We start from the raw sequence: 27,405 nt of genomic DNA on the forward strand, positions 1-27,405 counted from the left end.
GATGGAGCTGAGGGGGGAAGGTAAAGGGACAGGTGTTGCATCTCGTGCGGTTGCAGGGGAAAGTACCCGGGGATGGGTGGTTTGGGTAGGAAGGGACGAGTGGACCAGGGAGTTACGGAGGGAACCCTCATCTGCCTTCTAAAGGAACGTCCTTTAATTTTGAGGTTGTGGCCTCTGGTCTGAAACTCTCCCATTCAACCCGACCAGTACATTTCTGCTCAAATGGGACGTGTTCCATCTTATTCGATGTTTAACTCTATTAGCACCGCCTTCCCCTCGACTTCTCACCACGACTCTGTGAACAAGGTCTATATTCTGGTTACTCTCTGGGCAGTTGGGTTCGCCTGTTGGGTTTCCTGCTAGCTATCTTACATTGATGGCCGAGAGGTTCAGAGATACAGCATGGAAGCAGGCCCTTTGGCCCACAGAGTCCACGCCGCGCATCGATCACCCGTTCACACTAGTTCTATGTCACGACACTCTAGGCAGTCGGGACTATCCCCACAGTGAAAGCTCTCCATCTCTCCCCATTCTAACAAAACTTCCATCATTTTAGAGATCTCCCACTCAGCTAGTGTTTTCACGAGGAAAGAGACCCAGTTAGATTGTAATGAACAAATATTGTTTCATTTGAAAACTATTTTTTTAGGTATGTGTGTGTGTTGGGTAGTAAGTGTGTGCATAATTTGCATCTGTGTTTTACTGTGTGTGTGTGTACAGTGTGCATATGGTTTACGAGTAAATAATGTGCGTGAACAATATTTGTAGTATGTGTGTAGAGCGAGTTTGTATACGATGTCTATATGTACAATGCGTATATGTGTCATAGAAGTGTGAATGTAATATGTGCATATGTATGTATAGTGCTTGCCATGCGTGTGCAGTGCATGTAACACGTGTGCAGTGTATGTAACGTGTGTGTGTGTAGTATTGAGCATATATGTGAATGGAGAGTGTTAATAGTGCGTGTGATCTGTGTACATAATGTATGTATGATGCGCATATATACAACATGTATGTATACTGTATATTCTGAAGATAGACCCAAAATGCTGGAGTAACTCAGGCGGACAGGTGGCTTCTCTGGAGAGAAGGAATGTGTGACGTTACGGGTCGAGACCTTTCTTCAGAGCCGAAATGCCACCCATTCCTTCTCTCCAGAGTTGCTGCCTGTCCCGCTGAGTTACTCCTGCATTCTGTGTCTATCTTCGATTTAAACCAGCATCTGCAGTTCCTTCCTACACAGATACTGTGCATTCTAGTGAGTGTGTTCATTTCGTTTGGGTACACGCGTGTGTATGAGGTACCAGGTCCAGACATTTCCAGCTCCAGAAGTCTGCCAAATACAGGTAGGCTGATCAGTCTGAAGAAGGGTCTCGACCCGAAACGTCACCCATTCCTTCTTTCCTGAGATGCTGCCTGACCTGCTGAGTTACTCCAGCATTTTGTGGATAAATACCTTCGATTTGTACCAGCATCTGCAGTTAGTGTCTTATATATATATATATATATACACACATACAAACACACACACACTGTTATAGACACACAGTTATAGACATTCAGTTATAGACACAATCGATGCATACATATCCCAACTCATACGGACACGTACGCAGGTACAGTGTGGACGATTTCGTTTACATATAACAATATATATATATTTACCATCTATATATGTGCTTAAATACCAGAGACAGCGTTCACCCTACGTGCAGATATATTTTTTATCTCGCTATTCAATTGCATTAACCGCGGGGAAGTAACATGTTCAACTCAGAAATTGTAACATCAGAATTGATTTTCTGAGTTATAAGTCTTCACAACTGAATTTAATTCCATCCATATTTAAGATAGTTTTTAAACAAATTTGAGCCTCGGATCTTTAAAGGCTGCAGCAACACAAAAGGCTCCGTAAATGGATAGGATGGTAATCCGTTTATTTGCATGATTGAGCCGAGGGAAACGAGCCCTTTCAGATTGTTGTTGATTAAAAAAAAAAAAAAAGACCTGAGAAAGAGATTCAGAGGCAAACTGAAAGCAGTGAACGATTGCAAAGTCCGGCTTGGCGGCGTTCCCTTTCCAAGCAATAATCTAAAATTCCTCGTTGCAGTTCAGTTCAAGCTATGTAACCACGCACATCACACAAAGCACAGTCCTCCAACAGAGGGGAAGGTCTTGCTTGTTGGCTTCCCAGACACTCTCGTTTGCTTTTACCGTAAACAAACCGATCCATCAATTGCTGTAGGAAGGAACTGCAGGTGCTAGTTTACACCGAAGATAGACACAAAATGCTGGAGTAACTCAGCGGGTCAGGCAGCATCTCTGGGGAGAAGGAATGGGTGACGTTTCGGGTCGAGACCCCTCTTCAGACTGAGAGTCAGGGGAGAGGGAGACACAGAGATAAGGAAGGATAAGGCGTGAAATCGAGACATCAAAGGGGATGCGCGAAAATGTAGAATAGATCATTGTTAGCTAGGAGAAGGTGACAACGAAGCATACAGTGATAAAATGTAATCAGGGGGACAGTCAGACCGGTCGGAGAACTGGGAAGGGGTTAGGATATCCACCAATTAATTGCTCCCGGGCAGGTGGGTATCATTGGGAGGATAAAGTGCGGAATATATGACGGTAAGCAGTAAAGGTGATTGCAAATGATAGTTCCAATCATCACCTATCAAAGTCTTCATGAAGCGAGGATCGAGACGGGTCCCATGGAAGACGACCCATCAACAATTATGGTCCATGTTACAAGCGCTCACATGAGAAGAATTTCCGTTGAAATTTCAACAGAATAGCCTGCCCGTGAACACACTACCTAAGTTTTTCAGTCAGAGAGTTGTGAATCTGTGGAATTCTCTGCCTCAGAAGGCAGTGGAGGCCAATTCTCTGGATGCATTCAAGAGAGAGTTGGATAGAGCTCTTAAGGATAGCGGAGTCAGGGGGTATGGGGAGAAGGCAGGAACGGGGTACTGATTGAGAATGATCAGCCATGATCACATTGAATGGCGGCGCTGGCTCGAAGGGCCGAATGGCCTCCTCCTGCACCTATTGTCTATTGCCTATTGTCTATTGTCTAAGTAACGTTGCAGATATAGCATCAGGCGCCCAAACCTAACGGCGATGCTTTTACAAAGAGCACAAATGGTCAATGTCATAAATGAGCCCGAGAACACACGCTCGTCCAAGCTCCTCGCCGTTTGTGAAGATGCTTCACTGTTTTGTTATCCATCCGCTATTTCACTTCAAACTACGTTTAAAGGACCTGCCAGTTCACCATTTAACCATTAAGACAATGTGTAGACAGCGAGGGGCGTTTTGATCATAAATTCACAAAAATGTTCTCGTAATTGCACGCACAGCATCGCCCATCCCAGTTTGTTTCAGGTAACGAATGAAAATACTTTTACAAAGTATCTTAGAATTAATTAACCGCTGCCCCAGGAAATGCTGATCAACCAGGTGGGAGATGGGAAGTTATAGAAGTGGATACACTTGAAACTTTTAAAATATATTTGAACAAAAGTGTGGAAAGGAAGGGTTTAGAGGACTTTGCGACGAATGGAAGTAAATGGGACGAGCTCAATATTCCAACTTGGGCAAGGTGGGCCGAAGAGCCTATTTCTGTGCTGAAACGCTCGTCGACAAACGATCAACTCTTCTTGCAAAGGAATATCGCAGAATTCACTGACAGATAAAAAATTGTTTTCAATGATTTCACGCGAATCTTGCATTGAAGTAATTCGACTCTGAACGGTCTGATGGGGGAGAAGGCATAAAATAATTATAAAATAATTTCTAAAATAATTTGTTTGTTTAACCGTGATTTTGTTAACTTGTAGACGAAGGGTCCCAAGTCGAAACGTCGTCTGTCCATTCCCCCCACATATGTTGCCCGAACCGCTGGGTCACTCCAGCAATTTGTGTTTTACTCAAGATGCATGTTTCCATATAAATACTGTACGTCGATTCTGTGAAGACCGGGCCTGTTTTAACTCCTTGACTTGCAGAGTGCAGTGCCAAGAGTGTGGACGCTGGTGAATAAGAGACTTTGGCGAAGTAGCAACACGATAAAGCTTTATATTTAAAGAACACTAGGCCTAAAAACGCCTTACTTCTTTTTTGTTTGGTGAGTTAATTTGATGAGAATCTGGGATAATCTGGCTGATATTATTCTGTCCTTTCTCGATTCAATATGAGTTGCTCCGAATTATAAATCATTGCACATTGCTGAACTAAAACTAGTTTAGAGTCGTAGAGTCACATAGCATGGAAACATCCATGAGTGTGAGATTAAAAAAGTTGTATTGCCTGCCCAGTTCCAGGGTTAAGGCCATCTTCTCGGGGATGGAGGGGGGCTGCAGATTGTGGAAGTTTAAATGGCCTTGACCTGAAGGATTGGGGTTAGGCTTCACGTGAGGTGTTCCCTTGTGTTTTCCTTGGCCGTGGGTGCAGTGGGACTGTCGCTATAGCCAAGGCATTCTACAGCTGGCGCACACCACAGCCATCTTGTGCAAATTGACCACACGGCTTTGATCTAGATCTGATGAACGGTCATGCATGCAAGTGCAAAGTATTCTACGGCACTCCTCACAGTTACACAATGTGGACGCAGGTCCTGATATTTAATGCGTCTACACTGACCAGCAAGCACCCATCAGAACATTTTTCAACTCACATCGCCATCAGCTCTGCTGCACCACGGGGGCAATTTACAGCAGCCATTTAACCTACCAACCCGCGCGTCCTTGGGATGTGGGAGTGCAGTGAAACCCACACTATCGCAAGGATAATGGTAGAGCACAGGAAGGGGAACTTTGGCCCACAATGGCTGTGCTGAATACGATGCCAAATTAAACGAATCACCTTTTCCTGCACATGATCCATAATCCTTCCATACCCTGCATATCCATATGTCTATCTAAAAGCCGCTATTGTATCTGCCTCCAGCACTACCCCTGGCAGTGTGTTCCAGGCACCCACCACCCTCTCTGAAAAAAAACATGCCCTTTTCATCTTAAAGCTATGTCCTCTAGTCTTTGACATTTCCACCCTGGAAAAAAAGGTTCTGACTGTCTACCCTATCTATGCCTCTCACACTTTTATATACTTCTATCAGGTCTCCCCCCAGCCTCTGATGTTCCAGAGAAAGCAATCCAAGTCTGTCCAAACTCTCCTTATATCTAAAACCTTCCAGTCCTGGCAGCATTCTGGAGTCTGGAGAAGGGTCCCGACCCGAAATGGCTGTGGTGTGCGCCATCTGTAGAATGCCTTGGCTACAGCGACAGTCCCACTGCACCCACGGCCAAGGAAAACACAAGGGAACACCCCACGTGAAGCCTAACCCCAATCCTTCAGGTCCAGGCCATTTAAACTTCCCCAATCTGCAACCCCCCTCCATCCCCGAGAAGATGGCCTTAACCCTGGCACTGGGCAGGCAATACAACTTTTTAATATCTCACACTCATGGATGTTTCCATGCTATGTAACTCTGCGACTCTAAACTAGTTTTAGTTCTCCAGAGATCTGCCAGGTCCGCTGAGTTACCCCTGCACTTTGTGTCGTTTGTGGCATTCTGACAAATCTCTTCTGCGCCTTCCACATTGCGAAACAGCGTTGAGGCAAATCCACACAGATATTATCCGAGATCAGGATAGGACCCTGGAGCCGTGAGATAGCATCCGTATGAAGGCGGATACGTTTTGGGGTGTCGGAAGATACACAGCATGATACCCCAGCTTCTAGCCTGCTTTCCTAGCCACCATATTCATGTGCTTGATCCAGTTGAGTTTCTGGTCAATGGCGATCCCAGGATGTTGATGGCGAGGAACTAAGCAACGATGATAACACTGAATGTTAAGGACATATGGCTGAACTCTCTGTCGTTGGAGATGACACTTGGATGGCGAGAACGCGATTTGCCAATTAGTACTGAAATAATTTATTCACGGGAACCGTTCAACTCGAATTTGATGCAAGAGTTTATTACACAAAAAACCCTGGAAGTTCTTAGCAGCTCAGGCGGCATCTGTGACGACAGACAGAGTTAATGTTCGACGATCTTGCAGCAGTCCCCAATATGTTCTGTGTTTCTTTTCATCTGTTGCACAACTAATTTTGCGACTTTATTGAATAACCTGTCCGTTTTCAGGGCAGCTGAGACGGGCCGAGAGCGCCACCGTGAGGTCAAATACAACCCGGAACCAGGTCCAATGCAGATTCAACCCTGTTGCCGCCCACTTCTCTTACTTGTTTTCAACTCCGTTTGCAGCAATAAATAACTGGGTACCGCTAATCTGGGAAACTCGAGCGTTTGGCGAATATTGATGGCGCAATTTGTACTAAAACAGAACGATAAATCGCAGATAGACACAAAAAAGCTGGAGTAACTCAGCGGGACAGGCAGCATCTCTGGCGAGAAGGGTCTCGATCGGAAACGTCACCCATTCCTTCTCTCCGGAGATGCTGCCTGTCCCGCTGAGTTACTCCAGCGTTTTGTGTCTATCTTCGGTTTAAACCAGCATCTGCAGTTCCTTCCAACACGATAAATCGCAGCTTCTGTTTGTAATGTGGACTGCTCACCAATTTTGTCAATTCCAACACATTTTAGCATCGGTTCAGTGTCGAAGGCATTTTAATGTATCATTAAATATTATAGTGTATAGTGTATACCGGGGAACCATCTTCACAATCTGACACCTGAACGTCTAGGTAAACACTCAATTTGTTGGGGTTTTTTCGGCAGGGTTAAGGAGAAATGATAACGGTGAAAGAGGGAGGGATTTGATACCTGCCGTTTAAAGAATATCTGCACTTTCACCGAACTTATCATAGCAATCTGTAACTTTAATTCAAATCCAAATGATCGACTTGAACTGGGAAAAGCGGAGAGAGAGATTATAAAATGGCTGCTTTTAAAAAAAATCAAAATTCTCTGAAATGTTGGGACAGGGAACTGCAGATGCTGGAATCTTCAGCAAAACACAAAGTGCTGGAGTAACTCAGCGGGTGGAGGGAATGGACAGGAGACGTTTCGAGAGGAGTCCCTTCGTTAGACTGAAGACCTTCTCGCACTTTGTGCTTTGTATCTGAAATGTTTTGGAGAAGTAGAAGTCAATCGTTTTTAAATCTGACTACAACATCTCAGATGAGAATATATCGAGGGCAGACACAGTAGAAACGTCTCCGACTTGATAATATTTTGGATTTAACCGAGGGTGGCGTCCTTATATGTTTTATTTTTAAGTGCGAACTGATACATCCCAATGTTAGCCCGAAAGAAAGGCGAGCTAACTACCCTGCCAGTGACAACTCGGACACACTGAAATCACTCTTTACTTCCCAGCGATAGGAGAACGCGGAGCCGCGGCAGAGGCGTCAGGAATCATTTAAATCTCGAGATCTGGCGGCGATTGCCAGCGAATGACAGTCGCAGTTTGGAAATGCTCTTGGTAAACAGTGTCGGAAGCGACACCAGAAGCGACGACACCCTTGGACACGCACCTTCTCGTTGTGCCCTGGTTACCTGAGGAGCAGATTTAAATCTATACACACGCTGAAGAAACGTTTGGCTCGCTGTGGGAATAAATGAGGCTGGTTGCCGCAGGATTGTTTCAGCTACAAAGCTGTGCCTTGCTTGCCGCTGCCCAAACGTTATTGAACAATAGGAGTGAAGTGGTCTTACATGGACATTAACCGTTTTAATCTGCTGTCTTTCAACTAGTGCATGATGGACAGATTGATGGAAAGCTGTAGCGTCCCATCTCGCAGGCAATAGGGGAAAGAATGTGTCGCGATTCCACCATTGTTCCTCTAAACTCGGAGGCTTGCCGACACTTTTTTTTTAAAGCTCTTCATACTAACTTAAAAGCGCCAGGACGTCCCAGTTATCAGGCGCCTGCGACCAGGTTAGACAGGGCGCGCCAAAAGCTACCTGTTCCCACATTTACGTCCGAAAACTCAATTCTATTTTCTTTTCCGGAGTGGGAGGGGAACGGCAACTAAACTATCTGTACTACATAGATATGATCTTTACTTTATGATCATTCCTGACAAACAACATCATGACTATAGTTCTGGGATTGAAGACGCTGTGGCTTCTGGCGCTCTCCTCACTCTCCCACACACTGGCAGTAAATAACAGTGGGAGATGGTGGTAAGTTTTGACTAATATTAGTCGACAGTTTTAAAAAAAAGAGCGTCTCGTTAGCAGTGTTGTGGGGGGGGGGAGGGTGTAACAGGTGCGAATGTATTGTTTTAAATAACGCCGGGAATGCAAATAAACATTGAGAGTTGTTTATAGAGACACAATGCTGGAATAACTCAGCGGGTCAGGCAGCATCTCGGGAGAGAAGGAATGGGTGACGTTTCGGGTCGAGACCCTTCTCCAGACTCTTCAGAGTCTCGACCCGAAACGTCACCCATTCCTTCTCTCCCGAGATGCTACCTGGCCCGCTGAGTTACTCCAGCATTTCGCGTCTACCTGCGATTTAAACTAGCACCTGCAGTTGTTAGTCCCATACACGCTGAGGTTTGTTTACCTGCGTGGGACGTGAAGCTAATTCGTTCTGTGTTTGGTTTTATTTCAGGGGGATTGTAAATATTGCGTCTTCCTCGAACCTGTTGACCGACTCGAAGTATGTCCAACTGGTTTTGGATCCAAGCTTGCAGCTGCTGAGCAGAAAGCAGAGGAAACTGATCCGACAGAACCCGGGCATATTGCACAGCATCACAGGAGGGCTGCAGAGCGCCATCAGGGAGTGCAAATGGCAATTCCGCAGTCGACGCTGGAACTGCCCGACGTCCCAAACTCCCAACATCTTCGGCAAGATCGTCAACCGAGGTAGGCTCTCTCAGAACAGAATAAGCAACCGTGTGTGTTTATGCGTCCTAGACGTCTCTGTGCCAGCGATCCTCTAGCGCTAGATTCCAATGTAGGCCAATTCTATGTGCTAGACCATCTGATCCTCGTTCAGTATCAAGGGCACACTGCCCGGTTCAGTCCAGCCTTGGTCGACAGCGGGCGGACCATGATCGAGATAACTGGAATATAAATAAAATACTGAGGATACTCAGCAGGTGAGGCAGTGAGCGAAACGGAATCAAAGTTTCAGATCATCAGAAATGCTGAGCATTCCCGGTATGTTTTGTCAGATTTTTGGCATTTTGCTGCATCGTTAATGGGAGTCAATTAATCCAAGGTGTTCTAGTCTAATCCCGTTCCATGGAAACTCTGATCCCGTTAACAGCGGGATTAATTTCACATTTTATTTCACAAAATGCTGGAGTAACTCAGCGGGTCAGGCAGCATCTCAGGAGAGAAGGAATGGGTGACGTTTCGGGTCGAGACCCTTCTTCAGTCTGGAAGGGTATCGACCCGAAACGTCACCCATTCCTTCTCTCCTGAGATGCAGCCTGACCTGCTGAGTTACTCCAGCACTCTGTGAAATAAATATCTTCGATTTGTACCAGCATCTGCAGTTATTCCCTTACAACAGCGTTACCCTGTTCAGACCAGGTGTGGGTGCAGATCTTGATCTGTAAAGGTGATGCAGAACAGGTCGGATCCATCGCGGTTCCCGAGTCAGGGGAAGGGATGGTCCTGGTTCGCCTTATCCTGAAACGCAAGAGCGTCCTATCTGAGATATGTGTGGGGTGGGAGTTCAGAGAACCCAGAGCCAGTCGACTCATTCCACTGGAGTCTGATTTCGCATATTGTCGTGGAGTAGGCAATTGGTCCCCAATTTAAGTACTTGCTCAACGTTCAGGTTAGTTTTAACGCAGAAATCCAATTGCGAACTAGTCCGATCTGTATTTGAGAGGAAGCTATCCAGAGACACATCCTGTCTTGGGCATACCCCGACATAAGTCAGGAGTTTCCTTTTAATAAACACAATTAGAATTAAATGAATGAAAAGTCACCCGGTTATTAATGTTCCATCTTCAACTAGGCAACCCAGTCAGAATTGGTATCAGCGAGGTTCCCTGATGCTGGTGGCGGAGACGGTCTGTTACTGTAAGCAGGGGGCTTTGTCTCTATGCACAGCAGCAGAACTCCCACAGTTCGCGATTTCCAAACTGGCCGCTCTGTGGACAGACACAGAGTGGCGATTAACTCCTCGGCTCGATTCTCTCGGCCGACAGGTCGACTCGGGTGAACGTTAGTTCAGGCCGTCACACAATTTGGGGAGTAGGAACGAATTCCCCAGCCGTGCATCGCTTCCTGCGCGCTGGGAACGCTGGTCTCAGGAGTCGGAACACACTGTTTAGGGCTTTTAAACGCACTCCGTTCTGAAGGTTTGTAAGAAAATAACTGCAGATGCTGGTACAAATCGAAGGTATTTATTTCACAAAATGCTGGAGTAACTCAGCGGGTCAGGCAGCATCTCAGGAGAGAAGGAATGGGTCTTCTTCAGACTGAAGAAGGGTCTCGACCCGAAACGTCACCCCATTCATTCTCTCCTGAGAGAGCTCTTAAGGATAGCGGAGTCAGGGGGTATGGGGAGAGGGCAGGAACGGGGTACTGATTGAGAATGATCAGCCATGATCACATTGAACGGTGGTGCGTACAGACTCGAAGGGCCGAATGGCCTACTCCTGCACCTATTGTCTATTGTCTATTGTCCTGAGATGCTGCCTGAGCTGCTGAGTTACTCCAGCTTTTGCGAAATAAATACCGTTCTGAAGGTTTACACCAAGTCTGACTAACTTCGCGTTTAATACACTGTGCAGTGTTTTTCCTGCTCTAAACCCCCGCCTTCTTTGCTCCCTGCCCTTCGTCTCGTCGTAGGCATGTCTGTATCTCCCCTTTCCCCCTCCTTAGTCACAAGAGTCTGCATGTTTTGGCGCGCCTTCGTTTTGCCTATTCGGTTTGCCGGTGAATTTTTGCTCCCCACCCCTCCCCCCCCCCACCTCCCCTCCCCCAGTTTCTCCAGATCTCTGCTTAGTTCTCAGACTCTCAACCCATTCCACTCTGTGTGGCGCCTGTCACGTCCCCCCTTGCATTTACGCACGCCTCTCAACTCCCATCTCCTATCCCGGCGTGCGTCGCCGTCTCAGCGGCGCTTGTTTACAGCTCCGTTTCGCTCTGCGCCCTTCCCACTCGCTGGCTGTCGGCCTCGCCTTTCCAGCCCCCCCCCCCCCCCCCCCTATCTACCCACCCTTTTCCTTTGCCCGTCCCCTGACCCCGGCTCTGCTCATCCGTCCTTCAATGTCTGCGTCTCCTCTCCCGTCCCGTTTTAAGGTTACCCCCAAAGAAGGACACAAAACGCTGGCGTAACGCACCGGGTCACGGCAGCATCTCTGGAGCAGAGGAATTAGGTGACGCTTCGGGTCGAGACCCTGCCCTTGTTTTTTTCTAATCTTTGGCCGGTGTTTTCGTTTTCTGACCCTCCACCCTTCCCGCTAACGACCCCGACCTTTCCCTCCCCCGCAGGCTGCCGTGAAACGGCCTTCATTTTCGCTTTGACCAGCGCGGCGGTCACTCACTCGGTGTCCCGTTCGTGTTCCGAGGGCTCCGTCGAGTCGTGCACCTGCGACTACCGGCGACGGGGCCCCGGTGGACCGGACTGGCACTGGGGCGGGTGCAGTGACAACGTCGACTTCGGCCGCGTCTTCGGCCGCGAGTTCGTGGATTCGAGCGAAAGGGGCAGAGACCTACGATATCTGACCAACCTGCACAACAACGAAGCCGGCAGACTGGTAACGATCACACGAGTGCATGTAATTCGGCATTACAACCCGCCAATAACAAAATAAAGGGAGTGTTGTATCGTGTGATATTCACTCCGGATTTCACTAATTGTGGACAAAGTTTGAGGATAAGGGGGAAGTCTTTTAGGACCGAGGTGAGAACGGTTTTTCTTCACACGGAGAGTGGTGAATCTGTGGAATTCTCTGCCACAGAAGGTCGTCGAGGCCAGTTCATTGGCTATATTTAAGAGGGAGTTAGATGTGGCCCTTGTGGCTAAAGGGATCAGGGGGTGTGGAGAGAAGGCAGGTACAGGATACCGAGTTGGATGATCAGCCATGATCATATTGAATGGCGGTGCGTACAGGCTCGAAGGGCCGAATGGCCTACTCCTGCACCTATTTTCTATGTTTCTATGTTTCTATTAACATGCCATGTCTTGCCCGTGAGGTTGAAAGGCGTTTGGACGGGGTAGGGTCGGGCATGGCGCGTTAATGCGTGTGAGTGGGAGTGGGGGTGGGAGGCTGGTCACGGGACTTCGCCCTTGTGATGCTATCCAGAGGACGCCTCATTACACCGAGCGGCTTTGGGGAATAGGGACCTCGGACATGCCAGCCCGTAACACTGACTGCCTTCCACTGGAGTCGCTCGCCATTCCTATTGGAACGCTAAAGGGAGCATCTCTCAGCCGTTGCAACCGTTGACATTGTCTTGTTACTTATTGCTATAGTCACCGAGGTTAACGTTAGCCCTTGGCGATGCTGCCACTCGCATGAGGTATGTCTGCGAAATCGGGCACAGGTTAAGATTGTTCGGTTCGCCAGTTCTCGATTCCACCTTGACCACCCACCCCGTGAGTTTAACATTGATCCCAAGACCAGCACTGAAATGGTCTTCAACATCTTCGCACCGAGAGGAGGAGAGAAGAATACAGAATTCACCTTGAAGAATAGGCAGGTAGAGGGAAGGAACGAAGAAGAGAAAGACGAGAAGCAATAAAACGCAGAGGCAGCAACATGATTTGCAAGTAAGCTCGTACTGCGGTGATGTTCATTTGGTCATGTTGACTAGTGATCGGGGCAGAATTAGACAATTCAGCTGCAGATGGTCAAAATGGGGTCAGAACGTGGTTAACTGGCAGGGAAAGCTCTGAGAGTGGCAGGGTGCTTGAGGTCAATAGAAGCAACAACAACAAAAATCTTCTAAATGCCTGTGTCCATTTAAAAATGATTTGTAAAAGGCATAAACTACCGGAAGAACTCAGGGGGGCGGGCAGCATCTGTGGAAGGAATGGACGATTTCGGGTCAGGGCATTCTTCGTTTTTTTAAACTCAAGATGCCAGCATCTTGCGCCTCCGTTTTACTGCGTGGTTCCTGCTGAAGATGTCTGAAGAAGAGTCCCGGCCCGAAACGCCATCTGCCCGTTCCCTCCACAGATGCTGCCTGTCCCGCTGAGTTCCTCCGGCACTTTGTCTTGTTTGCTCAAGATTCCAGCATCTGCACTTTCAAACAAATCCTGAACTTTGGGGTCTGAAAACCAGCACTGAAATGACCTTCAACATGCACACCGAGAGGAGGAAAGGAGAATGCAGAATTCACCTTGAAGAATAGGCAGGTAGAAGGAAGGAACGAATGAGTGGGCGTGCAGCGTAGGTTTACTAGGTTAATTCCTGGAATGGAGGACTGTCATATGTTGAAAGACTGGAGCGACTAGGTTTGTATACACTGGAATTTAGAAGAATGAGAGGAGATCTTATCGAAACGTATAAGATTATTAAGGGGTTGGACACGTTAGAGGCAGGAAACATGTTCCCAATGTTGGGGGAGTCCAGAACAAGGGGCCACAGTTTAAGAATAAGGGGTAGGCTATTTAGAACTGAGATGAGGACAAACTTTTTCAGTCAGAGAGTTGTGAATCTGTGGAATTCTCTGCCTCAGAAGGCAGTGGAGGCCAATTCTCTGTAGGCATTCAAGAGAGAGCTAGATAGAGCTCTTAAGGATAGCGGAGTCAGGGGGGTATGGGGAGAAGGGGTACTGATTGAGAATGATCAGCCATGATCACATTGAATGGCGGTGCTGGCTCGAAGGGCCGAATGGCCTCCTCCTGCACCTGTTGTCTATTGTCCATTGTCTAAGAGGGCCTGAAAGATGGGAAGCAAGAAAGCGCAGAGGCAGCAACATGATTTGCAAACGGAAGCAAGCAAACACGTGTAAAAACGGCGCAAATGGAGTTTGAAGCTAACAACTCGCAGAACACAAAGAAAAATGCACAACTGTGCTGCAAAAATAACTCTGCCGCAAAAAAACAAAAACAAATGCGCAAAATGAGGAGGAGTCTTAAAGAAAAAGAAGAAATCCAAAACTGGTCACAAATGTGGAGAAAGATCACAGCGAATGATAACAGCAGGATGATGTAAATAGGTTGAAATAGAACAAGAAATAGGAACAAGAAATGGGTGTCCATGAAGGAGTAAGATGGAAAGTAAATGCAACACATACAGAACATATTATCTGAATGGTGGCCGATTAGGAAAAGGGGAGATGCAACGAGACCTGGGTGTCGTGGTACACCAGTCATTGAAAGTAGGCATGCAGGTGCAGCAGGCAGTGAAGAAAGCCAATGGTATGTTGGCATTCATCGCGAGGGGATTTGAGTATAGGAGCAGGGAGGTTCTGCTGCAGTTGTACAGGGCATTGGTGAGACCACACCTGGAGTATTGCGTACAGTTTTGGTCTCCTAATCTGAGGAAAGACATTCTTGCCATAGAGGGAGTACAGAGAAGGTTCACCAGATTGATTCCTGGGATGGCAGGACTTTCATATGAAGAAAGACTGGATAGACTCGGCTTGTACTCGCTGGAATTTAGAAGATTGAGGGGGGATCTTATAGAAACTTACAAAATTCTTAAGGGGTTGGACAGGCTAGATGCAGGAAGATTGTTCCCGATGTTGGGGAAGTCCAGAACAAGGGATCACAGTTTAAGTATAAGGGGGACCGAGATGAGAAAGTTTTTTTTCACACAGAGAGTGGTGAATCTGTGGAGTTCTCTGCCACAGAAGGCAGTTGAGGCCAGTTCATTGGCTATATTTAAGAGGGAGTTAGATGTGGCCCTTGTGGCTAAAGGGATCAGGGAGTATGGAGAGAAGGCAGGTACAGGATACTGAGTTGGATGATCAGCCATGATCATATTGAATGGCGGTGCAGGCTCGAAGGGCCGAATGGCCTACTCCTGCACCTAGTTTCTATGTTTCTATGTTTCTAATTCCATGTCATCGTCTTGATACAACGGCGGATAAAAGAGGTTGTCTCAGAGGACAATCAAGGACAAAATAAACAGGTCACCACAGGTTAAAGAGGACAAAACAAACAGGTCACAATAGAGGGTGAAAAGAAAACAAAAGCGAACTGGCCACATCAGAGGTTGAATGAACAAGTCGCAAATCAGAGCAAACGGAAAATAAACAGGTCACCGCGAAGGTTAATGAAGGGGGAGCAAAATAAGTCAAAATGGGACTTAACGAGAAGAAAAACAGTTCACAAAAGGGGTTAAAAGTGGAGAGGGCGAGCATGTGAACACAGAGCTTGGGAAGAGGAGAAAATAAGTGGTCGCAAAGGTGGTTAGAGAGAAGAAATGAAAGAATATACAAATGAGGTCACACCAGGAAAAATTAAAGAGTACAGCGGGGTTTAAAAGGAGAAAGTAGACAGACTGGTAGAGCGGCAAAGAAAAGAGAAACCAGGTCATGATGGCAAAAGGGGTCGCCAGAGAGATTCAGGAGAAAGTCAACAGGGAACAATGGGGGTGTAAAGAGGGGGAAAGGAAAACCAGTTAAAAGAAGAGATAATCGGACACAGAGGATACATAAACGAGGGAGAGGCAACAGAGATTAAGGAGAAGCTAATCAGGTTATACACAGCGGGACAGGCAGCATCTCTGGAGAGAAGGAATGGATGACATTTCGGGTCGAGACCCTTCTTCAGACTGATTGTTTCCCTTGTCCCTAACCAGTCTGAAGAAGGGTCTCGACCCGAAACGTCACCCATTCCTTCTCTGCTGAGATGCTGCCTGACCCGCTGAATTACTCCAGCTTTTCGTGTCTGTCTTCGGTTTAAACCAGCATCTGCAGTTCCTTCTTGCACAGGTTATAAACAAGTTTCACAGAGGAGGAAGTCAATAACTTAATTGAAGTCAATAGGAGGAAGTCAATAATTTAAACCAGGAGAAAGTGCAATAGAGGTTCGAGGGAATAAAAAAAGAAGCAATCACGAGAGGGGTTGAGGAGGGGAGAACAAAAAAGTCACAATTAAGGTTAAAAGGGAGGATTTGTGACGGGTCACAGTGGATGTGATAGGAAGTTAAATGGGCCCCAGCGGCGCTTAGAGAGGGAGAAAACCAATTCGCAAGTGAGGCTGGAACCAGCGAAAGTAAACGTGTCAGGTTACAGTACACAGGTCAGGGGCGAGCTCAATAGTATGGTTGCTAACTGTCTGGTAGTGACCCAGGTGATCCAATGGCGCCGGCGGCGAACTGGACCAGTTCATCGTTTCTTGCTCTCCAGCGCTGAAGCACGGATTCCGACGAATAGACAAATTCAGCAGATAAGCCAAGCGCAAAATCGAAGAAGAGTCCAACACAGGAGGCCGCACGGCCCATTGGGTGGATACTAGCTCCCTTGGCGGCCGTTCCAACAGCCCCCCGGTTCTCGTTTCTCCCACCGCCGCATCTTAATCTCTCGCACATCCATTTATACTTTTTTTTGCCGCTAATCTGAACTGAGAGGCAATTTGCAGAGGGCCGCACGTCTTTGGGGGTGTGGGAGGAAACCGGAGAACCCGGTGGAACCCACGCGGTCACAGGGAGAACGACTGAACCACACACGCACGCACGCACACAGCACCCGAGGTCAGGATCGAACCCGGATCTCGGCAGCTGTGAGTTATGTGTGGTGAGATAGAACCGTTCGCAAGTCGTAAATGCGGCCGCGAACCGAGTTGTAAGTGGAGCGTTGACACGATGGTGGGTGGGGGGGGGGGGGGGGGGGGGGGAGAGAAGAATAATTGTCGGAGAGAGAAATGATTGAATAGCAGTTCAGTATCTAACAAGAAACTTCGATTAAAACTTCAAGGAGTTTACCGAGGTTTGTTAGCGCGTCAAGAATGAAAAACTTGGATAATTGGATGGGACAGGTTTGGAGGGATATGGACCAAACGCAGCCAGGTGGGACGAGTGTAGCTGGGACATGTTGGCCGGCGTGGGCAAGTTGGGCCGAACGGCCTGTTTCCACACTATCACTCTATGACTCTATGCATGGGATCTTACATCATTATTGAGAATAGGCCGGATCGTGCTGTTCTCTGCTTCTGAGCAGAAACCCGTGGTAAATTCCACACTTCCTCGGAGCCGCACAAAGTCCATCAGCAGCGGTGAGGCAGATGCAGGCGAACCTGCTAAACAGATAGATTGGCAAAGAAGGCAAACGGTATGCTTGCTTTTACAGGCCGGGGCATTGAGTATAAGAGTCAAGAAGTCATGATGCAGCTCTATAGCACCTTGGTTGGGCAGTATTTGGAGTATTGCGTGCAGTTCTGGTCGCTCCATTGTAGGAAGGATGTGCAGGCTTTGGAAAAGGTGCAGAGGATGTTTACCAGAATCATTCCTTCGAGAGGGTTTGTTGGTTAATTGGTCTCCGTAAAATTGGCCCTAATATTCAGGGAGTAGATGACAAAGTGGGCTAACATGTGAGTGGGGGGTGATTGGTGGTCGGATTGGGCTCGGTGGGCCGAACAGCCTCTTTCCATGCTGTATCTTTCAATCTTTCAATCAATCTTTCAAAACAAAGGAAAAAATGCTGTTCCTTTAAGGGGCAAGTTAAGCTTCTGGAGCAAACAGAACATATGCATTGCTTTCTTGAAAACATGTTATATATTGCCATCCGTTCCTTCATTTGATGCCTCTTGTTTATCACCATGCCCTGGTGCATGTGTGTTCGTCCACCAAGCTGACTCAATGTTATAAGGAATAGGAGCAGAATTAGGCCATTCGGCCCATCAAGTCTACTCCGCCATTCAATCATGGCTGATCTATCTCTCCCTCCTAACCCCATTCTCCTGCCTTCTCCCCATAACTTCTGACATCTGTACTAATCAAGAATCTATCTATCTCTGCCTGACAAAATATCCACTGACTTGGACCCCAACAGCCTCCTGTGGCAAAGAATTCCACAGATTCACCATCCTCTGACTAAAGAATTTTCTCCCCGTCTCCTTCCTAAAAGAACGTCCATTAATTCTGAGGCTGTGACCTCCAGTCCTGGACTCTCCCACTAGTGGAAACATCCTCTCCACATCCACTCTTTCCAGGCCTTTCACTATTCTGTATGTTTCAATTAGGTCCCCCTAGATTTGTAAATTGTACAGTAACAACAAACAACAGGCAAGTGGGAGCACAAGGAAACACATGGATTAAAAGTAGTAAAACCAATGGGGAAAGTTAAGGACAAAATGGAGGCAGACTCACCCCACAAGTGAAAGAAGAAGAACACAGTATAATGAAATGGTTCCAAGTAATGTTACTGACAATTATCTTTGTTGCCATCATGCTTTCTCCACTCCAAAGATGTATTGTTAGCAATAAGGGCTTTGTTGGGTGATTCTAATCTTCTATTGCAATTTTACTGAGAGATCAGAGAAGCATCCTGGAGATAACAGCACAGTGGGTCATTTTGCCTCCCTGTCTGGGAGTTGTGATGATCTTTCTCTGATATTACCGCGAGAGATTAAGCAAATCTGTGTGGAAAATCATGCCTCAGTCCAAAGGACAATAAAACATTTAACTTCAAATACACAAGTTACAAGCAAGGCGATTTGGCTTTGCACCCAAGGTATGCTGTGTTCAAAATCCTCTCCCAGACAGTCACAGGGATATTCATAGAACACAGAACATAGACCAGTACAGAGCAGGCCCTTCGGCCCACAACGTCTGTTCCGAATGTGATGCCTATTCAATTCTTATCTACCTGCATATAATCCATATCCCCCCATTCCCTGCATGTATGTGTGCCTATCCAAAAGTCTCTTAAATGCCACTATCAGACCTGCCTCAACCACCACCCCCAGCAGTGCATTCCTGGCACTCACCACCCTCTGTGTAAAGAAAACGTGGCCCGCACATCTCCTTTAAACTTTGCCCCGCTCAACTTAAAGCTATTTATTTTATCAACGTTTTTATCATTATTTTATCAATGTTTAAGAATAAGGAGTGGGCCATTTAGAACGGAGATGAGGAAAAACCTTTTCAGTCAGAGAGTTGTAAATCTGTGGAATTCTCTGCCTCAGAAGGCAGTGGAGGCCAATTCTCTGGATGCCTTCAAGAGAGAGCTAGATAGAGCTCTTAAGGATAGCGGAGTCAGGGGGTATGGGGAGAAGGGGTACTGATTGAGAATGATCAGCCATGATCACATTGAATGGCGGTGCTGGCTTGAAGGGCCAAATGGCCTCCTCCTGCACCTATTGTCCCTTGTCTATTGTCTATTGTCTACTGTCTATTGTCTATTGTCACAGTGAAATTATTTGCTTGCATTCCTTGCCAAGGTATGCAAATAGTCGCCCATAAAGGGCGCTTACAAAGTTACAAATTCCCCCCCCCGCACCAGTTTCCCCCCACCCCCTCCCTCAAGGTGGTCCTCCTACGCCAGGTCCCCATTGTCCATTGTTCTCCCCCCCCCCCTCATGGTAGTACCCCCACACCGGGTTCCCAGTTACCATTCTAGATTTGAAAAGAAATGTATTTGTTTTCTGAACCACATTCGACCATCATGCAAATACAGATATGAACACAGCTGATCTGATTACTGGTCTTAACTCCATTTCCCAGCCTGTTCCCCATAAATGCTAACTCCACTGTCGTTCGAACTCTCTCAGTAACCTCTCCTCCACAGCTGGAGTCTTAGAGTCATGGAGTCACACAGCATGGAAGCAGGCCCTTCAGCCCAACTGGCTCATGCCGACCAAGATGCCCTATCCATAGTAGTCCCGCCTCCCTGCGTTTGGCCCATATCCATGTAAACCTTTCCTATTCATGTACCTGTGCAAATGTTTTGTTAAATGTTCTTATAGTACCAACATAGCTCTCTGGGGAAATCCTTTAAAAGAAGAAATGCTCCTCTTTTGCGTTAAATGGGCAAATCCTTATACTTTCATGTGTTTTGGCTGGTAACATATTTTGTTCAGTAATCTGAAATATAGAGTATTCAATATGGCTTAGGTTTATTATTGACACATGATCTGAGGTACAGTGAAAAGCTTTGTTTTTGCATGCTATGCAAACAGATCAGATATACCATACATAAATACAATCACTTCAAACTCAAGTACAATAGGTAGAGCAAAGGGGAAGATACAGAGTGCAAAATCTAGTTCTCAGCATTGTCGCGCATCAGTTCCAGAGACAAAGTCCAATGTCCGCAAATGGGGTAGAGGTGAATCGGACAGTACCCTTGCTTATGGAAGGACCCTTCATAAGCCTAATTACAGAGGGGAAGATTATATAAATATAGGGATGTGGGAGTGGAATGGTTAAATTACGAGACCAGTGTCCAGAGACGTGAACTATTGATCTTGTGGCAGAAGTTCTGGAGAACGTAAGTTCAAGTAATTGGATACATCTGGAAGAAAAAGCCAGTATCAGAAAGCATAACTAGGAAACTGCTGGATTGTTATAAAAATCTACTTGGTGTAATGATGTCTTTCTGAGAGGAAAATCTATTATGGGAACTTGGTCTGGCCTATCTGTGACCCCCACACCTTCTGAAAGGCATGGTGATGACTACCTTAATCCCAATACTGTAGTTGACACCACAAACCATCCTATGATGTTTTTGGTGAGATTTTGAACATAGAACAATTTAAGGGTCAGGCCAAATCACGCTGTTTAAATAGAGGCCGACACAGTGGTATTAGTTTTAGTTTTAGAGAATGCAGCATGGAAACAGGCCCTTCGGCCCACTGAGTCCATGTTAACCAGCGATCACCCATGCACTAGTTCTATGTTATCCCATTTTTGCATCCTACACACTGGGAGCAATTTACAGAAGCCAATTAACCTGCGTGTCTTTGGAATGTGGGAGGACGTCGGAGCACCCAGAGAAAACCCACAGGGAGACAGGGTCACAGGGGGACGTACAAACTCCACACAGACAGCACCCATAGTCAGGATTGAACCCGGGTTTCTGGCGCTGTGAGGCAGCAGTTCTACTGCTGTGCCACCATGCTGCCCATTCACTTCCTATGAAAGAGTACAATCAATATTTAGCAGAATCATGAACTTTACAGATGCAGTTGCCTTAGCCATGTACAATACCTAACTGCTGCAAGTTTCCACCTGCTTCTGAAGGTGTGATAGAATTTTCAGAGTAATGGAATCACAGCAGGGAGAGAGGTGGCATTCAACCCATCAAAGCCATGCTGACTCTGTACCTTCTTTCCCCTCCAGCTCCCCTTTGAAAACACAGTGATTGTATCTACTTTTGCTGAACTATCTGGCAAGTTTCTACTTGTTTCATTAAAAAAAAAAAAATCATTTCGCCCCGGGATTTTCATCTTTGGTTCTTGACCTTTCCGTCAATGGAAATAGTTCATCTTTATTCATTTTCTCTAGCCCCTGCACAGATTTTGAGTATTGCCCACTGTGTATAAACCTCCAGAGCTGCACCTAAGGCTCTCCACCCTTGCACTTGTGCCCAAGTCACCAGAATTATTTATTTGATGATTGATGACAGGAACAGCCAAGAAGATCTATAGGTGAAGACAGACACAAAATGCTGGAGTAACTCAGCAGGACAGACAGCATCTCTGCAGAGAAGGAAGGGACCCTTCTTCAGATGATCAGTCTGAAGTACGGTCCCGACCTGCAACATCAAGTGTCCATTCCCTCTGCAGATGCTGCCTGACCCGCCGAGTTCCTCCAGCGCTTTGTGTTTTGCCCAGTTCTAGGTCTTGCAGTTCGAAACTCAAGCTGGAGAAGTCTGAGGTTTATTGCCTCCCTCGTCAGAGAGTTTATTAACTGGTGAACATAGATTTAAAGATGAGAAGAGATTTGATGAAAATAAAGATTTGTTTGAGACGGTGGGGGTTTGGAATCCATTGCCAGACAGGGGAGGGAAGGCAGAACCTCTCTTCACATTTAAAAGATATCGGGATGAACACAACAAGAATTGTAATCTACAGGATCAGTAATCTGAAAGAGGGATTCACCTCATTTGATCCTTTTTTGAGGCAACATGGAACTATGATTCCAAAGTGAACATGCGTCTAATGCTCTTTGAGTATTACGTATGAGAAAATGTGGCCACAAGTTGTTATCTCACAGCACGATTAGAAACATTACTGTCATAACTACAGATCGTTGCCCTGGGATTTAACTGATTAAATATTTAATTGATTAAAGAAGAAAATCTTGTGTAGTAAAGAGTACCCACGAGAAACAAATTAGAAACAGCAAGTCTGTTTTAAAAAATAATATCCATTAAATAAGTAATCAACAGAAATGTAATCATTTTTTTTTTTTACCACCTTTCCAAATCTACCATTTACTAACCATTAAGTCACCCCAAACAATTTCTTTGTATTTTTAAAGTCACTATTTTCTATCTGCATTCCAGTGAGTGAATACTGGTTAACACACACTTACAGATGCACAGGCACACCGCCACACACGCGCGCACACACACACACACACACACACACACACACACACACACACACACACACACACACACACACACACACACACACACACACACACACACATATGCACACACACACACACACACACACACACATATGCACACACACACACACACGCACGGACACACACATATGCACACACCACATGTGCACACACACAGACACGCACACGCACAAACACATATATGCACACACGCACGCACACGGACGCACACATATGCACACACACCACATGAGCACACACACAGACGCGCGCACACACACACACACACATACACACACAGACACACACGCACGGGGGGACACATGCACACACCACATGTGCACACACACAGACGCGCACACGCACACACACATATATGCACACACGCACACACACACACGCGCACGGACACATGCACACACACCACATGTGCACACACACAAACACATATATATGCACACACACAGACATTTGCACACACACACACGCACAGACACACACACATGCACACACACCACATGTGCACACACGCAGACGCGCGCACACACACACACATATGCCCACACACATGCACACACACCACATGTGCGCACACACACACACACGCACACACACACCCACACATACACACAGGCACATACATAGCCGCACAGACACCTCCTCCTCCTACCCTGTCTCTTGCAAACACATCTATCAGTCTGAAGAAGGGTCCCAATCCGAAACATCGCCTGCCCCCCCCCCCCCCCCCACCCAGACGATGCCTGGCCCACCGAGTTCCTCTAGCACTTTGTGTTTTGCTGAAGATTCTAGCATCTGCAGTTCATCGAGTTTCCATTTGTGCTCCCACACTCTGTCTGCATTTGAGTTTGAGTTTAGTGTATTGTCACGCCTACCGGGGTACGGCGGAAAGCTTTTGTTGCGTGCTAACCAGTCCTCGGAAAGGCAATACATGATTACAATCGAGCCGTCCACAGTGTACAGATACAGGATAAAGTGAATAACGCGATTAACGTTTAGCGCAAGATAAAGTCCAATCAAAGGTCTCCAGTGATGTTGATCGAAGTTCAGGACTGCTCGCTAATGTTCATTGATGGTCCAGGGGAGATCAATATTTGATCTCCCCAGTCTGAAGAAGGGTCTCGACCTGAAACGTCACCCATTCCTTCTCTCCCGAGATGCTGCCTGACCCGCTGAGTTACTCCAGCATTTTGTGAATAGACAATAGACAATAGGTGCAGGAGGAGGCCATTTGGCCCTTCGAGCCAGCACCGCCATTCAATGTGATCATGGCTGATCATTCTCAACCCCGTTCCTGCCTTCTCCCCATACCCCCTGACTCCGCTATCCTTAAGAGCTCTATCTAGCTCTCTCTTGAATGCATTCAGAGAATTGGCCTCCACTGCCTTCTGAGGCAGAGAATTCCACAGATTCACAACTCTCTGACTGAAAAAGTTTTTCCTCATTTCAGTTCTAAATGGCCTACCCCTTATTCTTAAACTGTGGCCCCTGGTTCTGGACTCCCCCAACATTGGGAACATGTTTCCTGCCTCTAACGTGTCCAACCCCTTAATAATCATCATATCATATCATATATATACAGCCGGAAACAGGCCTTTTCGGCCCACCAAGTCCGTGCCGCCCAGTGATCCCCATACATTAACACTATCCTACACCCACTAGGGACAATTTTTACATTTTACCCAGCCAATTAACCTACATACCTGTACGTCTTTGGAGTGTGGGAGGAAACCGAAGATCTCGGAGAAAACCCACGCAGGTCATGGGGAGAACGTACAAACTCCTTACAGTGCAGCACCCGTAGTCAGGATCGAACCTGAGTCTCCGGCGCTGCATTCGCTGTAAAGCAGCAACTCTACCGCTGCGCTACCGTGCCGCCCAATCTTATACGTTTCGATAAGATCTCCTCTCATCCTTCTAAATTCCAGTGTATACAAGCCTTGTCGCTCCAGTCTTTCAACGATAGTCCCGCCATTCCGGGAATAAATAATACAGCAGGCAGTGAAGAAAGCCAATGGAATGTTGATTTTCATAACAAGAGTAGTTGAGTATAGGAGCAAAGAGGTCTTTCTGCAGTTGTACAGGGCCCTGGTGAGACAGCACCTGGAGTACTGTGTGCAGTTTTGGTCTCCAAATTTGAGGAAGGATATTCTTGCTATTGAGGCGTGCAGCGTATGTTTACTAGGTTAATTCCCGGAATGGTGGGACTATCATATGTTGAAAGACTGGAGCGACTAGGCTTGTATACACTGGAATTTAGAAGGATGAGAGGAGATCTTATCGAAACGTATAAGATTATTAAGGGGTTGGACACGTTAGAGGCAGGAAACATGTTCCCAATGTTGGGGGAGTCCAGAACAAGGGGCCACAGTTGAAGAATAAGGGGTAGGCCATTTAGAACTGAGATGAGGAAAAACGTTTTCAGTCAGAGAGTTGTGAATCTGTGGAATTCTCTGCCTCAGAAGGCAGTGGAGGCCAATTCTCTGAATGCATTGAAGAGAGAGCTAGATAGAGCTCTTAAGGATAGCGGAGTCAGGAGGTATGGGGAGAAGGCAGGAACGGGGTACTGATTGAGAATGATCAGCCATGATCACATTGAATGGCGGTGCTGGCTCCGAGGGCCGAATGGCCTCCTCCTCCCGTCTGAAGAAGGGTCTCGACCCGAAACGTCACCCATTCCTTCTCTCCCGAGATGCTGCCTGACCTGCTGAGTTACTCCAGCATTTTGTGAATAAATCCTCCTGCACCTTTTGTCTATTGTCTATTGTCTATAAATACCGATTTGTACCAGCACCTGCAGTTATTTTCTTATACTCAATATCTCCCAATAGTAACGTGTTTACTGATTGGTATTTATCAATTTCGCAGACAGTCCATGCCGAGATGAGGCAGGAGTGTAAGTGCCACGGGATGTCTGGCTCCTGTACGGTAAAAACCTGTTGGATGCGGCTGCCGGCCTTTCGGACAGTGGGGAACTTGCTCAAGGACCGGTTTGACGGGGCGTCCCGCGTGATCTACAACAACCAGGGCAGCAACCGCGCCTCCCGGCCAGACATGAGACACCTGGAGCCCGAGAACCCCGCACACAAGCCGCACTCTCCCCAGGACCTGGTCTACTTCGAGAAGTCGCCCAACTTCTGCTCGGCGAGCAGCAAAATGGGCAGCGCCGGCACCGCGGGCCGTGCGTGCAACAGCACCTCGCTGGGCCTGGACGGCTGTGACCTGCTGTGCTGCGGCAGGGGATTCCGTACCTCGGCCCAGCGGGTGACCGAGAGATGCCACTGCACTTTTCACTGGTGCTGCCACGTCAGCTGCCTGAACTGCACCACTACACAAACTCTGCACGAGTGCCTTTGAAGGTTCGGGGCGCCAGAGCTTGGGATGGCAATGGGGAGTGTGTGTGTGTGTGTGTGTGTGTGACAAGTCAACTCAGTCATTCGGGTATTTGATGGGAGGGAGCAGTGGGCTAGATGGAAATGAAGGGGAAATCCTATCATGTATCAGTCTATCTAACAGCAAAGGACTCTGCAACAAAAGTACATACAGTATAAACTTCAGGGAGACTCTTGGGAAATCCTATCATGTATCAGTCTATCTAACAGCAAAGGACTCTGCAACAAAAGTACATACAGTATAAACTTCAGGGAGACTATTGGGAAATCCTATCATGTATCAGTCTATCTAACAGCAAAGGACTCTGCAACAAAGATACACACGGTATAAACTTCAGGGGGACTCTTGAGCTGTAAGGACTCGCACAGAGCAACAAGATTTGGGATTATCCCCTCAAAATTACCCTCGAAGGACGCGAAACTGTCAGGGACTTTAACGCCATAGTCAAACCTCTCTTCAAAAACGAAACATTGCGCAAAGATATCTATATTAAACGTATAATTTATTGCTAGGCTTTGTTCTACATTTTCAACACAGTAAATTGCCGCTTTGGCGTCCGAGGAAGAGACACATTTCGAATGAATACCTGCCCTTGTTCTGACTTAATGGAGTATTTCACCAGCGCAAAACACGGAATTTCGTAGCGGATGCTGAGGTAAGAGAAGTATATCAAAGTAGAAGAGACATAGAGGGAATTCAGTCAGAACCCCAACCTACCCACCCCTCCCCATGGTGGAAATGTCAAAGACTAGGGGGCATAGCTTTGAGGTGAGAGAGGCAAAGTTTAAGAATAAGGGGTAGGCCATTTAGAACGGAGATGAGGAAAAACTTTTTTCCCTCAGAGAGTTGTGAATCTGTGGAATTCTCTGCCTCAGAAGGCAGTGGAGGCCAATTCTCTGGGTGCATTCAAGAGAGAGCTGGATAGAGCTCTTAAAGATAGCGGAGTCAGGGGGTATGGGGAGAAGGCAGGAACGGGGTACTGATTGTGGACGATCAGCCATGATCAGAGTGAATGGCGGTGCTGACTCGAAGGGCCGAATGGCCTACTATTGTCTATTGTCTAAAGGAGGTGTACGGGGCAAGTTTTTTTTTTTACACAGAGGATGACGGGTGGGTGGTGGAGGCATGCATTTGGCGTTTAAGAAGCTTTTTAGGTAGGTACATGGATGTGCAGCGAATGGAGGGATTTGGATCACGTGCAGGTAGAGGAGATTAGTTTAACTTAGCATCATGTTCGGCACAGCCACTGTGGGCCGAAGGGCCTGTTCCTGTGTGTACTGTTCTATGTTCTATGATTTGTATCTCACCCTCAGCATTTGAGCCTCACATAAATGCCACATCCTGTATAAGCGAATACCGATCAACTCCACTCCGCCATTCAATCACGGCTGATCTATCGTTCCCTCTCGACCCCCATTCTCCCGCCTTCTTGAGTTTAGGAGCAGGGAGGTTCTGCTGCAGTTGTACAGGGCATTGGTGAGACCACACCTGGAGTATTGCGTACAGTTTTGGTCTCCTAATCTGAGGAAAGACATTCTAGCCTTAGAGGGAGTACAGAGAAGGTTCACCAGATTGCTC

General features: G+C 47.0%; 1 protein-coding gene across 1 annotated transcript; it reads left to right on the forward strand.

The window, feature by feature from the left end:
* Positions 1-4,603: 4,603 nt before the first annotated feature.
* On the forward strand, positions 4,604-25,791 carry wnt1 (wingless-type MMTV integration site family, member 1). Its single transcript, XM_078431243.1, has 5 exons — positions 4,604-4,621; positions 8,058-8,155; positions 8,589-8,842; positions 11,435-11,700; positions 25,303-25,791. The coding sequence occupies exons 1-5, from the start codon at positions 4,604-4,606 to the stop codon at positions 25,789-25,791; spliced, it is 1,125 nt and encodes a 374-aa protein (XP_078287369.1).
* Positions 25,792-27,405: the final 1,614 nt, after the last annotated feature.

Source organism: Rhinoraja longicauda, chromosome 42 (assembly GCF_053455715.1).
Source record: "Rhinoraja longicauda isolate Sanriku21f chromosome 42, sRhiLon1.1, whole genome shotgun sequence".
NCBI classification, from domain to species: Eukaryota; Metazoa; Chordata; class Chondrichthyes; order Rajiformes; family Arhynchobatidae; genus Rhinoraja; species Rhinoraja longicauda.